A 17,034-nucleotide genomic window follows, 5' to 3' on the forward strand; every position below is an offset into this window, starting at 1 on the left:
CTAAGGCCATTCTCTTGGATTTTTTTCTTCAATTCTCTCTAGCTTAGCTCCCTAGAAAAGCTCCATTTTTCCTAGTTTTTAGTAGAGGAACTAAGGCTTAAGTTAAAAAATGGGCTTGAGGTCAAGTCCAATTTGAATGCTCTTTCTTGCAGATGATTCCATGCATGGGAATTGACCTGGGATTAGAATGCAGGTGAGCGGTCAGTCACTCAGTGTTTGTTCTTTCTGTCTCCTCCCTCCAGCTGTACCTGCAGGCCCGATTCACTTGGCGAGGGGCCCGCCTGCTCCGGCCCCTTCTGCAGTTCACCCTGATCATGATGGCCTTTTACACAGGACTGTCCCGTGTGTCTGACCACAAGCACCATCCCAGCGATGTCCTGGCAGGATTTGCTCAAGGAGCCCTGGTGGCCTGCTGCATAGTAAGTAGCCTCTGGTCCTCAGCACATGAGCAGGGTCCTGAACAACTTGCTCATTAAATGTTTTTGGTTCAGTGATCAGAGCCAGGGCACTCTCAATCTTCTTCTCTGCCTGGTGTCCAGGGAGCCACCCTGCCCCAGGACCTCTTTCAATGAACTGAGGATAATTCCTGCTTCTTTCCAACCTGGAAGTTTTATTTTATTTTTAAATTTTTATTGAGTTATAACTTACCTTCCATACAATTCACTTGCTTTACTTGCATAATTCAATGCTTCTTGGTATATTTACAGAGTTGTATAACTATTGCCACAGGCATAGGATTTTTTCACCACAAGGCATGTGGGATCTTATCTCCCCAACATAAAGGGGGATCTTATGCCCCCTACATTGGAAACATGGAGTCTTAACCTGTGGACTTCCAGGGAAGTCCCCATGGAAGTTTTAATCCACCAGACTCTATAAATCCTCTTCTCCAGAAGGGTTAGGCTCATAGTTGCTATTGCAAGATATCTTAGATAGTATCCTACTCACTTACTCTATTCATGAGGGCATTTAGGGTTCAGGAGGGGAAGAAACTTGTCCCAAGTCATATGTCAAGAGTCTAAGTCTCTGACTCATCTGTTGCTCACATGCTGCTTTGGTGATCACTTACTATTCAGAGGCACTTCCCAGTTTCTTGAAAACTTTTACCCTTCTTACTGTGACCTTGGGCTTCCCTTGGAGCTCAGTCAGTAAAGAATCTGCCTGCAATGCAGGAGACTTGGGTTTGATTCCTGGTTCGGGAAGATCCCCTGGAGAAGGAAATGGCAACCCACTCCAGGATTCTTGCCTGGAGAATCCCATGGACAGAGGAGCCTGGCGGGCTACAGTCCATGGGGTCTCAAGAGTTGGACATGATTTAGCGGCTAAACCACCACCACCACCACCACCATGACCTTTACTGGACTTAGTCAGATCCTTGTCTCGGTGTTGGCTGGGTGAGAGAGAGCTTGGTGAAGGCTCAGCTCTCTCCTAGCCTGAGGGCTTTGTACATCAAACCACAGAGCTTCCTGGAGAATGGTCTTGAATGGATCACATTCTGATTTGCCCCATATGGCAGAGTTACCCCTTCACATACCTCCTCCCTGACTCCTGGTGAGGGTGGGGTGAGGCATTCTACCTCTGAGCCTCTGTGTCTTCAGGTATCTCTGCTTTTCTTGCCTGCAACAAGCTGTTTTTAAAAGTCAAAAAGAGAAGCTTAAAAAAAAAATCTGTATAACATTAAATTTTGTGCTGGAAACTTTGAGGGGCTTATTCAGCCAACATGACTGAGCACCTCCTCTGACACCATGCTTTCCTGGTCTGTACTAAGGGGTACTTACCCCGGTCCAGCAGGAGTTCTAGAACAGAGAGTACTGGCTGGGTGTTCGAGTACTACATGTGCAGGTCGTATTGTTAGTTTTAACCCTTGTTCATTCCCGGTAAGAATCATGAGGCAGAGAGATCTATACCAGCCCCTGGTCCTTTCCTGGGTACTCAGCCTGGCTGAAGCCTGGTATCTCCCTGCACTAACCACCTTGTCTCCTATATTCATCACTCTGTGTTGAAACTGTGAACATGTGTCTCCCTTTACACCTTTCCTCCTGGACAGGGATCCTAGTCAATATATGTGTTATTCTCCTTATGTCACCAGCACCTCTCAGGGATGCTAGCTCAGACGAAGTGAATGGGTGTGTAATCAACAAAGCAAGGATCTGTGAGCTGATCCACTTTTTCTTGAGAACATTCTCTTGAAGGCAGGGGGATGGATAAGGCACAGTCCTTGCTTTCAAGGCAATCCCAGTTCAGTTGCTCATAGCCAGGCCAGGCACAGGAACTACACTAGGACGAGGGGCCATCATGGGGACTGGCCAGGACACTTGAGCAGGCATACAAGGTGAGAAGAGGGGCATGGAGTTGGGGCAATCAGAGTGGGCACCACGGAGAAAGTAGCATCTGAGCTGCCAGCCAGCCTTGACCTGGGAACCCTAGCCTAGGGACTGGCTGTTTTGCGGGCTTTATTCTTTACTTTCTTTAGTTTTTTTTTCCTAGTCAAGGCCAGAAGGGAGAGAAATTGGGGGAGCGCACCGTTAATGAGAGTGGCTTTCACTGGGCAGCTTGTTCTCTGCAGCCTGGCCCTTTAATGTGAAGTGACAGCGGGGGATGGGTGTTTGCATGACAGGGTAACCCTCTGCTGACCGTGCTGTCTGAGCTTCACTCGAGGCAGGAGGTCGGCCCACGGGGGCCTGCTGTGGTGTTTCCTTTTTGGCGCCACTGCCCTAATTAAAATCTCCTGCACCCCCAATTAAAAAAATTGAAAGATCGGGGGTGGGGGTCCTTGATAGCCTTCCTGTCTTTTATAGAGCACGTTGTACTACGTACAATGGGACAAAGTGTATGGGAGGACCAGGATTTATTTTCGAGAAGGGAAATGAGGGGTCTGACTTTTATCCTGTTTGGCTCTGGCAGGCTGGAGCACTGGATAGGAATTTGGTCCTAGCGTTTGTCAAGCACCTACTCTGTGTTGGTCTCTTATAGATTCTTTACTCATCGGTTCCTTATAAGGCATATGAAGCCATTGGAGACTATAGCCATTTTACAGATGAGGTAACTGAGACTCAGAGAGATGACTCAGGTCATCCAAGATGAGAGCTCCTGGGGATGCTCAAAGCTGTGCCCTCTGGGATTGGCAAAGAGGCGTGGTCACCTGAGCCAAAGTAGCCAGCGTATGCAGCTACTTCAAGAGCAGAATTTAAGGGTGTCAGGGGCCTTCCCAAGCCTTTAGGCTGCTTCAGTTGCTGCTTTCAGTTTGTTAGCCTGTTTTACAGTGTAAAGATGGCTTAGAAAAGGGTTGCAAGCATTTTCCCTGTCCCACTCAGCTCTGAACACACGAGTGTAGGGACTCAATATTTATTATTTTTCTCCCAGCGCCTGACTCCCAGCTTAGTCCTCAGGAGCCCGTGGTCCTAACTGGCTCAGGATTCCAGCACCGAGTGAGCCATTTCACGTAAGCTACTCAAAGAGGCCAGAGCAAGATGTGGGGTCAGCTTAGGAGCTTGAGAATGCTCAACTGGGGGAAAGGAAGGCAGTGTGTCATTTTCCATCATAAGAAGTATGAGGAAGACAGAAACAAAACTCAGGACACCGGGATGAGCTGGAGATGGGTCTGGGGAACTAAGAAGAGGGGACAGGAAGGTGGATGAAAGGCATCTACCTTACAGGTTTTGCCGCACCACTTATCAGGTGCTTTCTTGGAGTTGTACCAGGTAGCTTGCAGCCTAGGCAGGAGCCTGTGGTCTCTGCCCTGCTGTGTCTCATAGCAGAACTTGGTCCCAAGAAAAAAGGCTGCCCAGGCATATCCCAAAGCCATATTCGCTTCTCACCCATGAATGTGGCTGATTTGAATGGATCTTGACACAGGGGCATCACCTGAGACTGGTTAGGAGGACCAAGAAGAGGCAGCCCAGTAAGGTACAAGGCCACTTCACAGGGGGCCAAGGAATGTATAAGCCATTTCCCACCCTTGCCAATAATCTCCTGAGCCAAGCTTAAATGCACCCCCAGTGACAAAAGCATCACATTTGCTAACAAGCATGGAAAGCTCATGTGCAGCTACTGTGTCAAGCACTTTACACTGATCATCTCCAGTGCCCGGAAAACCCTGCACCCTTCACTGTCCTCACTAAAGAGATGAGGAAACGGACTAGGAAGGATGAAGTAACACAGAGAAAGGGTAGAAGGTAGAGGGTCGACTCCAGGCAGTTCAGCAGGGCCAGCTCTGAAGATCCCAGCCTCTTGTAAGACCTCATCTCCCACTCCTCTCACACCCCCTCACCTCCAGGCATAGCACTTGAAACAGATTTTTCGGAACCCTGAGGTCCTGTCTTAGACAGCTGTCCCCTTTTAATAGAGCACAGTTTCAGTTTCACTCCATCGTTGATGAAACCTGTGTTACTTTCCCATGTCCCTGCTCTAACAAATTGTCACAAACTTAGTAGCTTAGAACAACACAGATTAATTTTCTTAGAGTTCTTGAGTTCTGAATTCCAGAATGCATCTCACTGGGCTAAAATTGACATGTTGCAGAGCTGCATTCCTTCTGGAAGATCTGGGGAGAGTCTCAAATACCAATGATTGCTTGACATTTCCAGCTTCCAGAGGCTGCTTGCATTCTTTGGCTTGTGGTCACTTCCTCCATCTTCATAACCAGCAGCGTAGCATCTTCATCTCTTTTTCAGGCTCTCTGGCCTCTGATCCCATCAGCACATCTTCTGTGTTTCTGACTCTCCTGCCTTCCTCTTTTGAGGGCCCCTGTGATTACATTGGGCCCACTTGGATAATATAGCATCATCTTCCCATCTTGATATCCTTAACTTAGTCACATCTGCAAAGTCCATTTTGCCATGTAACATATGTATTCGCAGGTCCTGGGGATTAGGGACCTGGGCATCGTTGGGGGTGGCATTGTTTAGTTTGCCACATCTTCTCTTCTTCCTTTTCTGAAGACAGTTGCTTAACTTTCTTCTAATGGTGCCATGGCCCCTTGAATGTTTTCCACTATGACATTCAGCCTGGTTCTGTCATGATTGTTCAAATGTCTGTCTCCCCAAGTAGCCTTATGGGTATCTTGATGGCAGAATCCATGGCTTAACCCTTGGTTGTTCATTCTCAGTGCCTAGTGCTGTGGCTGATACACAGTAGCTGCTTGATAAGCATTGGTTAAAGAATGAGTAATGTTAGCTTGTGACTTTCGGCAAGATACTTCCTCCCTGAGCCTAGTTTCCTCATCTGTGAATTGATCTTGGAAGCCCTTTAGCTCCATGACCTTCTCCCACAGAGATTCCGAGGCTCAGCCAACTTTGGGCTTTGTAGTAACTGTACTGGATTTGCCTTCTTGGGGCTTCCCAGGTGGCTCAGTGGTAAAGAATCCACCTGCCAATGCAGGAGACACAGGAGATGTGAGTTCTATCCCTGGGTTGGGAAGATCCCCTGGAAAATGACCATGGCAACCCACTCCAGTATTCGTGTCTAGAAAATTTCATGGACAAAGGAGCTTGAGGGGCTGCAGTCCATAGGGTCGCAGAGTTGGACATGACTGAGCAGACATGCAGAGAGACCTGCCTTCTCAGACAGAACTGTCTCTCTGCATTGTCCATGTAGGTGGCCTCTACTGGGGGCCACGGCATATCTTTAAGTCCCCAGGGGTTATAACACATCACTGCAGACTGTGGGCTCAGCCACTGTGGAGCCTTGGGCAATAGGCTATGACAGCCAAGCACTTTGACCTGGGTCTTGAGAGTAAGTCCTGTCACAGCAAAAAGATGTGTCTAGACAAAAATCACACGCCAAACAGGAGAGGGTTCGGTTCCCTCCCCCACTGCTTGGGAGTTGAACTCTTTCCAGAGGAGGGAGGCAACGGTGCCCATCACAGACAAAAAACCTACACGGCATCGTGGACTCAACACGGAGACACAGACGCATGGGGTCCGAAGGGCAGGCGCACTGATATACACCTTCACACATGTGGATGCGGGTGCATGGCACAGAGGCACATGGTCAGACCCAGTTGTACACTGTCATCCATCCTCTTTCTGTCACCAGCTCTCAGAACCACGGATACATAGACAGGCCAAGGCAAACACAGGCACATGCTCACTGTCCCCCGCCTCCCCCAACACACACACATACACACAATCACCCCTCCCAAAATTTGAACTCTACAGCTGGGCTCAGCATTCCCACCCTTGGAGTAACCCAGGGACCCGGATGAAGCGACAGACAGTAGGTTCATTTCCTGTCTGGTGACAACTTGCCTATCTGGCCACCTCCTCCCTGACCCTCCAACAGATGGCAAATTACGGGGCCCTGGGAGGGGTCAGGGCAGGGCCAGGCCGCCATTGCTGTGGTGCAGCAGAGGAAGCAGCTGCTCGTGAATTTCATAAACATGAGGCAGAGTCTTTCCTGGTTTTCCTCTCCTGGGGGGTGTGGCTCAGCCAGCCGTTGCTCTTTTGTGTGCTGCTGTCTTCCTCCAGGATGTAGGGAAGGGCAAGGGTGTTCTTTGTCTCTGCCCCAGAGAGGTGACCTTGAGGGAGGAGACAAATGAGGATGTGAATGGAAGAAGAGTTCAGCAATGACAGCCCCCCCAGAGGAAACCGGGGTGCAGAGAGAGTGAGACACACCTGAGGACACATGGTGGCAGAGTAGGAACCAGATCCCAGCTCTCCTGATCTTATCTTAAAAGATTAAACTAGGAAACCCTAACCATGTGCAATCTATGCCATGAATTTGTGGGATGATCACCTTCTGTACCGGGAGATTTCCATGTGTTTCCACTGGATTTGTTCCACTGCTGCCCAGGCACAGGGAATGGATGAAATAACCTCCTGAATCTCTCTGACCCTGCAAAAGCCTTGCTGTTTGTCCAGAAGTTCTGGGATGACCTTGCCACTCTGGGCCCCCATTCTCAGATGGGCAGGGGTGACAGGAATATAGGTGTGAGAGAGAGAAGAAAGCAGGGCAGAGTCATTGTATTGGGTTGGCTAACATGTTCATTCAGGTTTTTCCGTAAGATAAAATCTGCTTTCTTATTCCCCTGCCGAGATGAATGGGATGGATGCAAGGCTGACTCAGAAGGGGGGAGTTGTATTCTCACCACTTAGTTAGATATATCGGCCAAGTTACTTCCTTTCAGCTGCCTCTTTCCATCCCACCAGGTGGGGATGATACGTCTTAACACACAACCTCATCTTTGGATTGAGGAATCAATGAATTAAAGATGTGTCATGCTGGCATGTGCAGCACATTGATTGAATGTGTATTCTGTGTTAAGTATGATGCTTCGTTTTAAATATTCACAAACTGAAAAGAATTGGTCCTTAAAGAGCTTAGGGTTCAGTGGTTTCCCAACCACAGTCCATAATAAGAAATACACCGCACATCATAACCCATGAGAGGCAACTGTGCATGCGTGTTCAGCTGTGTGTCCGACTGTTTGCGACCCCATGGACTGTAGCCCACCAGGCTCCTCTGTCCATGGAATTTTCCGGACAAGAATACTGGAGTGGATAGCCATTCCCTCCTTCAAGGGATCTTCCTGACCCAGGGATTGAACCCACGTCTCGTCTCCTGCATTGGCAGGCAGATTCTGTATCACTGAGCCACCTGGGAAGCCTAATAGAGGCACTGACACATAACTAAAATATTTTGCAAAATAAGACACTTATTATAGGTGATACAGTCTACTGTTTTAAATTTAACCTTTAAAATGCTGGTAGTGACCACCTAATACATTGATGTCATGACTTATTAATGACTTGAACTGTGCAGTTTGAAAAATGCTACTCTAGTGGGAAGGACATAAAACACCCAAGTGCAGTAGACGGGCAGAGCCATTAGGATGGGCTCCTGTCCTGGGGACAGTGGGGCCATGAGAAGGGGAGCACTCCTTTATCTTGAAGGTGATGGAAGTCTGGAAAGAATTCCTAGAGTAGGAGAATATTGAGCAATGTATGGGTATTTTCTCTGAGATATGAAAGATAAGGAAGGGCATTTCATGTAGGAGCAATAACACAAAGACATGGGGATGGATGTGTATATGGCATGATCTGTGACCCTAAAAATTTCAGAATGATGGAACATGTGGGATGCTTGGGAAAAGTCAGTTATAGTAGCCTCCTTTACGCTTTCCACTTCAAAAGATGGGATTTCTGGAAGTGGTCTCCTGCTTCCTCCAGTTTCTATAATTCTTGGGTACCATGTTCCTGAACTCTGGCTGATGCTGGATCTAGCACCCTAGTGACCGAGCGTCAGCTCTCTGGGTCCTCCTTACCAGCTACCCTCCTCTGTATTAACTGAGAAGTGCCCTCCTGTGAGGATCTCTACAGGGTTCAGATGCCTGTCTCCTTCAGAACTGCCCATGACTTTCCTCTGCTGCTCCAAACCCTCCTTCTTTTCATGGGACTAATTTCCTTCATGACCCTCAGTATTGATGATGGTCATAAAAGATGATGACTGAGGATTTGAAGACCCTTTCATAGGTATGAAGTGTTTTTACATGAATCCTTCCATTTAAGCCTTACAGAAACCGTGGGAAGGTAGATTTTTAAATAGCCGTAGCACACAAATGAAGGGCAGACCCATCATCTGATATCACAAACCTCTTTGTCTTGCACAAGTGCAAGCCTAGACAAGAGTGTGCATTGGCCTGGGTCACACAGCAGTAGCAATTTGGGGACTAGATCCTGTAGCCTGACTTCTTGTGTGACGCTCTTTCTACCTCATCAAGTTCCCACTCACATACACAAGGAAATTACTCAGTATGGACACTGGTAAGTCCCCAGGGCCAAAAAGTCACTGACACTGGCCTTGTTAAGGTCAGAAAATAATTATTGTAATAAAGTAACTCCTATTTAGTCAAAAGACAGGGCTGCCAAAGATGCCTTTTCTTTGCATGTGTGCTCAGTCACTCAGTCGTGTCAGACTCTCATGCAACCCCATGGACTGTAGCCCGTTAGACTCCTCTGTCCATGGGATTTTCCAAACAAGAATACTGGAATGGGTTTCCATTTCCTCCTCCAGGGGAACTTCCGGACCCAGGGCTCAAACTCTCGTGTCCTGCATTGGCAGGCGGACTTAAGGTGTGAGGGTGAGCCAAGACTCAAGGCAAAGGAAAATTATTCTGTAATCGGTGAGATTGTTTATTATGGTAGAGCAGGATGCTCTAAGGATATCCCAAGACCAAGGCATAGCGGGGTATGCAACAGGGACAGCCCATGGTTTCTAGCCTCACGAGGGGAGTGAGTGGACTAGATTTACTGAGGGTTTTGCATGCTGGGCTCTGAGCACAGCTCATTCCCTTGAGTAGCTTGTTGTCTAAAGGGAAATCATGACATCACATTTAAGCACTGCATCTGCACTAAAGTCTAGGCCTCATACTAAGATGGAAGGTCATTAAAAGTTCAGTTTGGGTACCGAAGAGAGCAGGTAAGAGCAGCTCAAGGAAGGGCTCATGGAGCCCCAGTGTGCAGATAGGGGAGTTGCTCTCAAAGAGATTACAAGATGTCTAAGACACATAAGCCATTAAATAGCAGGCCTAGCAGCCCATCTGATCATCTGGAGCTTGGTGAGCTCTAGGCAGGCAGCCCCTCAGCTGGGCTGGGCTATGTGCTCTGGGGAGTGGCATGTCAGGGCTGGTGAATGCTGGCAACACGACACTGGAAGCATCTTTCTTTTTGATTGGCTGACTCATTCCCTCCAAAAGCCCCAGAAATTATTAGACTCAGAGAGCAGATCCTATGTGTCCTATGGAAAACTCCCATTTCACATGGTCTTCGTGTCTGACTTGAATCGATACAGGCTTTCACGTACTCATTCATATTCTCGATCATTTCTATTTCCCTCTAATTTTTCTTGTTTCTACTTCCTTCTCTTGTTTCTTTTCTTTCTACCCAAGAGGCTGGGGAAGAGAGGTGACTGGATGTGGGCAGGCACTTAACACACAAGCCGGTGATCATGGTTGTTTGCTATCAAGCCCCACTTGCGCCTTTTGTGACACCACGTATTCCTTAAGTAAGCCTGAGGTATCGTATCCCTCATTTAGGTATTTTGCTGAAAGTGGCAGAACTTTGATTTGAAGACAGATTTGCCCTACTCCCAGGAGCAAAGCCTGTCACCGGTGCTGCATGTGTAGGATGGGGAGTGGGACATGGTGACCCATTGGCACAGTAATAAGAGTCACCATTTATATGAGGAGACTCCTGTACATTTCTCATCTCATCACCTCCAGTGGGATTCCTCCAGCCTGGAGTTGTCATGTTTGTGTGTAGCCTTGCTCTGGGTGGAAGGACTACATTCTCCTGAGTGCTTGCCTGAATCAGATCACCATACTCTCAGATTACAGATCCTCTCTGACTCAGGAGGTTAGAACCATATCTCTAAGCCAATGTCAGAGGGAGCCAGAATATTAGAAGGCAGAGGAAAGCAGAACTATAATTCCCTGCCACCCCCCAGGATAGTTACCCAAACAGAGTTTTGATGGGAACAAGTGCAAGATTTCTAGAGTTGAAAACAAGACTACAAAGAGAAACATAGGTCCCCCTGCACACACATCCACCCACATACATACGCACACCTCTCTCAACCGCAGTTCTGGCCTCAGCCTTTCAAAAACCCATCTTGTCTTCTTTGTCTTCACTGCGTGATGGTTGCACAGGACTCATCGTCTCCTCTTCTGCAACAGTGTCCTGACCAGTATCCCTGCCTTCAGGCGCCCAGCTCCCTTTCTGATGCCTTATTCTTAGATAATTGTGATCTTAATGCAGGTCTCCCCACCATGCTGCTTTCCTGCTTCAGCCTTGACCATGGCTCCTCAGGCTGTGTCATACTCCTTCTCAAGATCTGGCTCCCCCTCCAGCCCCCCTCACCGCTCGGCCCTCCCCACACTGAGCTTCCCACAGCTCCTGGACTTGCTGGGCTCCCTCACTCCCTTTTCATGTGCTACTCCCTTTGCCTAGAACAACATTCCTGGCATTCACCACCTGGCTCCCTCCTACTTATCCTTCAAAGCTAAGCTCAAATAGACCACCTTTGGGGGAAGCTTTCTCAGGCCCTCTTCCCTCCCCTTCATCCTGGGTTAGATGCTGTGTTCTCTGTACTGCTTTAACACCCTGGCTTCCCTCTATCCTAATCCTAAACCATGCTATTATATTGCTCTATTTACCTGGATCTCTCCCTCATTGACCTGGGAGCTCTTAGAGGGCAAAGAATTCTGTCTCCTGTATAATTATCTTTATCATCTCAGGGCTTGGAACAGAGCAGATGTTCAATAAGTGTTTACTGATTGTGCTTTTCAAGAAGGTAATTTATGAAATGCAGAGAAGAGAATAGGAATTGAAAGCATATGCTCAGGGCGAGAGATCTTAGAACTCTTACTGGTGCTTCACACAATTTTGTGTTTGCTGAGACCGTTGTCTGCTGGTACTTTCCCGTGGCAGAGAAGTTCTGTGCAGTGGGCTATGGGCTTGGAGGGGGTTTGTCCCACACACCTGGGGTAGTCACCTAATTTGTACAGACCTTTCACAGCCTGGGCTTCTGGGTTTTCTTTCTGGGTGGAAATCATCTTCTATGGAAAATAGAACTGCTCCAGGACAAAAAGTTTTCAGTTTTTCTAGTCCTTTTTGTGTTCTGCTGTTCAAGCATGAAGAAGACAGAGCCCTGTTTGAGTCTCAACAGGATCATGTTTCATGATCCCCAAAAAGTGTTTGTTGTAACTTCAAGCCACGCGAAAGGTAAAATATAGCTTATGGGGGGGCAGGGAGGATCCTGCTGGACCAGAGTCTACTTTTCATCTTGCTGTGGGGCTGTGTGCAGTTGGTGTGGGAGGATTTGATCCCCCTGAGGTCTGTAAGAGTTCTACATGATGAGAAGATCCAAGGCCAGAGTGCCTGCTTCCAGTAGAGAGAAGTGTAGAATTTCAACACTCAACATTTTATAAGCTCCTAATATGTGCAAGGTTCAATGCAAAGTGTAGGTGATACAGGATGATCGGGATTGGACTCCATCCTTAAGAAGCCTCCCATCAGAAGAAAGGCTGATGAGCAAAGTTTTGCAGACACGAGAGCACATGGCTTACTCTAGGCCCAGACATGACTTTGGTTCCCAGACAAGGTACACCTTTTCTTGAACTATGTGCCAGACACAGGTTCAGAATTCTTATCAAGTACGTTCTCTCCTTTAACCTTCATTTCATTCTTATCTCGCAGTTAGGAAACGGAAACTCTTAATATGTATTGGGTGTGAGCTCAGGAAATTAAATCGGGAAATCAGCCAGTAGACAGAGGTGGTGTCAGGATCTTGAAGGGAGGGATGTTTGTTTGAGGGTGTCCTCTGCTCTCTTTGCCCTCAGTAGATGGCATGCAGGCTGGGAGAAAGATCTCTAAGAAATGAGATCAGTAAGAACCTTTATTTGGGGGGCTCACTGCTGGGCTAGAGGAAGTGGAGTTGAGAGCCAGCAGTGGAGGGACTGACTGAAACCTCTTCCTTGGGGACAGAGAGAAGGAGGAAGGAGAAGGTAATTTCCAGGTAGTGATGAGGACATAGGTTCTGCACCTGTCAGAGAAGAGTTGAAAAGTTTTATTGATTTTACATTTAACTGTGTTTATTCAGATTTCCTTATACTGAGGCATCTGAAAACCCCCTTCCCCACTTGTTGGTAAAGAGTTCCCAGACAGGGCAGCCTCGGGCCTCCTGGCAGGACTGAACAGACCTTTTCTCTCCTGAGTCTCAACTTGTCCCTGGCTACGAGACAAACCTTCCTGTGCCACAGCTCTCACTGTTCACACCTCATTAGAAAATGAGACAAAAGGTTTAATTTTTTCCTTTGCAAAGGGTCCATTCAATTGCACTCAGACTGTAAATGTTTTCAAATGTTCCATTTCTTGACTAATATCTCACTTTCTTTTTTATTTTTATTTTTCACTTTCTTATAACTTAAGAAATTGCCCGGCTTTTCTTACTTTTTTTCAACAAAGGAATAATAATAAAATGTTTGAGTAGGTCATCTATGAAATGGGTGCAAAAACTCAAAAGGTACAAAGGATTTTGTGGTGGCTAGTAAGTCACTGTTTCCTTTGGCCTTCTAGTCACCGAGTTCTCCCAGGGTAACCAAGCGTCCAGTGATAACCCATCCCCAGTGATTTTGATTGCATTTTGCTGATGACTGTATCACTAAAGAGAACACTGTGGAAATTGGTTCAACAAAGAATACAAGTCCCTTCTGTGGCCAGGCTCTGGCTGTTACAGCCTTGGTATTGGTGCAGTCTTACTAAGAACTTCATTTTTTTTTTTTTTGCCTGTAATATGTTCAGAATGAAGTCACAGGGTTGTCCTTATTAGTGAGTGCATTACCATCTGCAGGACAAAGATTCTTCCATCCAGAAAGCTGTTAGACATAGGAACTTTGAAGTGTTTTAGTCCCCATTTCAAAACCCAGCCATATGTTTCCTATTAAATTACATGACTGACAGCTGCCTCTTACAGTTACTTAGTACAAACTCCTGTTGCTAACTTGCTCAAATGGGGATCTGTGTATTTATTTTCCCACCTAATACAAATCATAAATTTCTCTTACTTGGGTAACTGAGCAAGTTCTTGAATCTTTCATCGTAAGCTAATTGAGGCAGAAACTGCCTGAGCCATCCTTATACACTTGTGAGTAAGCACTCAGTAAATGTTTCTCAGTGATTCTAAGACGACTTAGTGAGGTCATATGCTCAGGAGGAAGGAGGTTGGGAATGAGTGATAGGAGAGTTTTCATTGACCTTTCCTCCGGGTTAGTTGCTGACTCCTTCAGCCAAGAGACCCTGGCTTCTTGACCTCCATCAGCTTGTTGACATCACTGGGCTTTCAGGAAAAAGTCATCATGACTGCTTCCTTGCTCCAGTGCCTGCTGATAGGAATTCATATTGGCTGATCTCTTTTGGTTACACCCTAGATTCCTTTGTGAGGAAAGGGAAAGTATTGAGGACTAATGCCGGTGACTAATGCTTCCTTTGTTTGAGAACTTATCTTTCACTGTTATTCATTTACCTTGAGAAGTAAGGAAGTGGGGCATGTAGATAGGGAGCACTGGACTGAGAGCCCATGGATATGAGGGCTGCTCCTACCTTGGCTGTGCAACTTTGGGCCTGTCACTACCCTTCTCTGGGCCTCAGTTTCCCTTTCTGTGCAATAAGAATTGGACTCTGTGGTCTCCATGTCGTTGTGTGTTTAGTCGCTCAGTTGTGTCCAACTCTCTGCAACCCTTTGGACTGTAGCCCCCTAGACTCCTCTGTCCATGGGATTTTTCAGGCAAGAATACTGGAATGGGTTGCCATTTCCTCCTCCAGGGAATCGTCCTGACTTAGGGATCCAACCCATGTCTCCTGCATTGCAGGCAGATTCTTTACCTGCTGAGCCTTTGGGGAAGCCCATAGTCTTGGTGGTCCTCCATATTCAAAGTTGGGGGCCCCTTTTCCTAAAGTCCACACTCCTAGGATCTTCCCTTTGCCTGTCCCCAAATGTTAGTGACTGATTGGGATCTCTGATTTTATGCTTCTAGGTTTTCTTCGTGTCTGACCTCTTCAAGACCAAGACCACACTCTCCCTGCCTCCTTCTGCCATCAGGAAGGACATGCTTTCGCCTGTGGACATTGACAGGAGCAATCACCACAACATGGTGTAGGCGCCACCCACCATGAGCTGTTCTTGGAAAATGACTGCTGACAGCAAGTTTTGCTGCTCTCCAATCTCATCAGACAGTAGAATGTAGGGAAAAACTTTTTGCCCGACTGATTTTTAAAAAGGAAAAAAAAAAAAAAAAAAGTCTTACCTTGTGGCCTTCCAAAATAGGTAGCGTTCACCTGTATGGAAACAACAGCAAGCTAACAGCAAGTGCGGGAATCCCGGATATGCAGTTGGTTTAAGTGTTCATGTTCTAGTGAACACGGGCTTGTTCTGGAGCAAACACTAAGACGATTTGAGTGGAGTCTGCTGGTCACCTTTGTGAAAGCTGTTGGGAAAGCTCACATTCACCTTGTAGCACATGATGCCAGAAATAGCACTGAAGCAACAAACTAGCCATTGGGGGCTCCCCTCTTGTGTCTCTGTCCACACCACTCGATTCTCTACTGTGACTTTGGTTCAGGAAACTTATTTGTTTGTTTTTGCTTTTAAATATAAGAAAAGAGCAGGTTTGCTCAGTCCAGCGATCAAATCCTGAATCCAGATTCCCAGTCATGAGGCCTCATCACTCACTTCCTCAGCCCATAGGCCAGCACCCACAGTCCCTCACTTATAGTGATTAGGTGACTCTTTGTGGATGAGTGAATTTCACAAATAGCACAATTTTGGAAGAGCTGGAGGGTTCAGGCCCTCCTGTGTCTTCTCTTGACGCACCATCCTGTGATGCTGAAATGTCGATTACAGGATGCTGATGTTGTGTACAGCAATCACCCGGGCACTGGCACACTCGAGTAGTGATGATTAGCTTCGGCTACTGCTTTCTCCCTGGAAACCCTTGCTGGGTGCCCACCGGGATGGTCTCTGAGGGCCGGAGATGAGCACAGTTGTGGTCTGCCATCAGCTGATGGAAAGCAGCCTTCCATGCAAGAGATGGAGGAACGAAGGGGGCAGAATGAAAAATGAAGCAACCCTTTGGCTACTCACAGTCTGAATGAGCCAGAGTAGCAGACGGTCTCACATCCCAGAGGCGGCCCTTCCAGATAACGGAGTTGACGGGGGCAGGATCTCTGGGGGAGCCACTCTTGCTAAGCTGTGTAAAGCACTATTGTCTTGGGGTTGATCTCTAGGGCAGTTCTTGGTAGGTTCTGCTGGGCAGAACACGTGGGTTAAATCTCCGTAGAGTTTCCTCATCTTCTCTCCATAAGTGTCCTTCCAAGCAAGGTCCCACTTGAGGCAGCAGTCAGGGACCGCTTCTACTGAACCTTTGAGGAAAGGAGGAAGGAAGAAATGCTTTCAGATCTCGGATGCACACCTTTCAAAGGGCTAAGTGTAACCACATGGGTCAACCACATGCACAGCCTTACTACAGAAGCCGTCCTTTCATTTCAACTTATAGCAAGCTATGATTTTTATATATAAATATTATATAAATAATGTATAAAACATTAAAAGTTAACTATGTAAAATATTATTTCTGAAACAATTTTAGCTATATCCACTATGATTATAAACTGTGTCTCGACCTGTGTTATTTACATTAGCTGCTTAAAAAAAGCATCAAGTTTAATTTTTTTTAATATCAACTAAAATACCGTAGTTCTGTGGTAGATGTTTTTACAATGAAAGAAATAACTGCAACTAGAGAAAACTGTATAAAAACATTAAATTGCCAGTATTTTTGTAAGGTTCCATTTTGTAAAGAGAATAATATTCAAAGACTTTTGTAGAATACAAAGTGAAAATTTGTATCTGCGAAACTATACTTGTATTAAATGTGCTTTTTAAATAAAAGCTCATAACAACTAAGGAGGGAGCTGGAGACTTGGAATGGTTGAGGGGGGTTGGTCTTGGTGGTTGGGGGCTGGGAGGAGGCCATACTCCTCCAGGGGCTCCCCTCCCCGACAGCGCACCACTGTAGGATTCTCTCCCTGCGAAATACAGTGGCTGTGGTGTAGATACTGATGCCCTGAACTCTTTCATCTCCAAGAGCCTGTTTGCAGAGTGACGCTCTGGTCCTGCTCTCCTCTCAGACAGCCCTCCTCTTCTAAAGAGCTTTTGTATTCTAAAGGGGGGTTTCCCCAGGGAGGGGGGAGTTGTGAGTCCCCCAAAGGCAGATAAGGAGCAGGCTGTCGATAAGTTATGCTTGGGGAGTTCACTGAGGCAATCCTTTACACAGCCGGTGACATCAAAGGCAGGAGGGTGCACTGCTAAGAATGGCATTTGGCTCCTGCTTTTCCTCTCTGATCCCCTGGAGAAGGGAACGGCTACCCACTTCAGTATTTTTGCCTGGAGAATTCTGCAGACAGAGGAGCCTGGTGGGCTACAGTCCATGGGGTCACAAAGAGTTGGACGCAACTGAGCGACTTTCACTCACTCACTTTC

At 47.0% G+C, this 17,034-nt stretch overlaps 1 protein-coding gene across 2 annotated transcripts in view; it reads left to right on the forward strand.

Annotated features, from left to right (window-relative positions):
* PLPP3 (phospholipid phosphatase 3) overlaps nt 1–16,458 on the forward strand; it is an 89,362-nt gene extending 72,904 nt beyond the window's left edge. Inside the window, exons 5-6 of one of the 2 annotated variants that reach the window (XM_027537129.1) lie at nt 243–419; nt 14,531–16,458. In XM_027537129.1, coding sequence (XP_027392930.1) covers nt 243–419; nt 14,531–14,653 — 300 coding nt within the window. In that variant the 3' untranslated portion in view covers nt 14,654–16,458. The remainder of the gene's footprint in view (nt 1–242; nt 420–14,530) is intronic. The other variant, XM_027537130.1, reaches the window with a different exon arrangement.
* The last annotated feature ends 576 nt before the right edge of the window (nt 16,459–17,034 follow it).

The sequence above is a fragment of the Bos indicus x Bos taurus genome, chromosome 3 (assembly GCF_003369695.1).
Source record: "Bos indicus x Bos taurus breed Angus x Brahman F1 hybrid chromosome 3, Bos_hybrid_MaternalHap_v2.0, whole genome shotgun sequence".
NCBI classification, from domain to species: domain Eukaryota; kingdom Metazoa; phylum Chordata; class Mammalia; order Artiodactyla; family Bovidae; genus Bos; species Bos indicus x Bos taurus.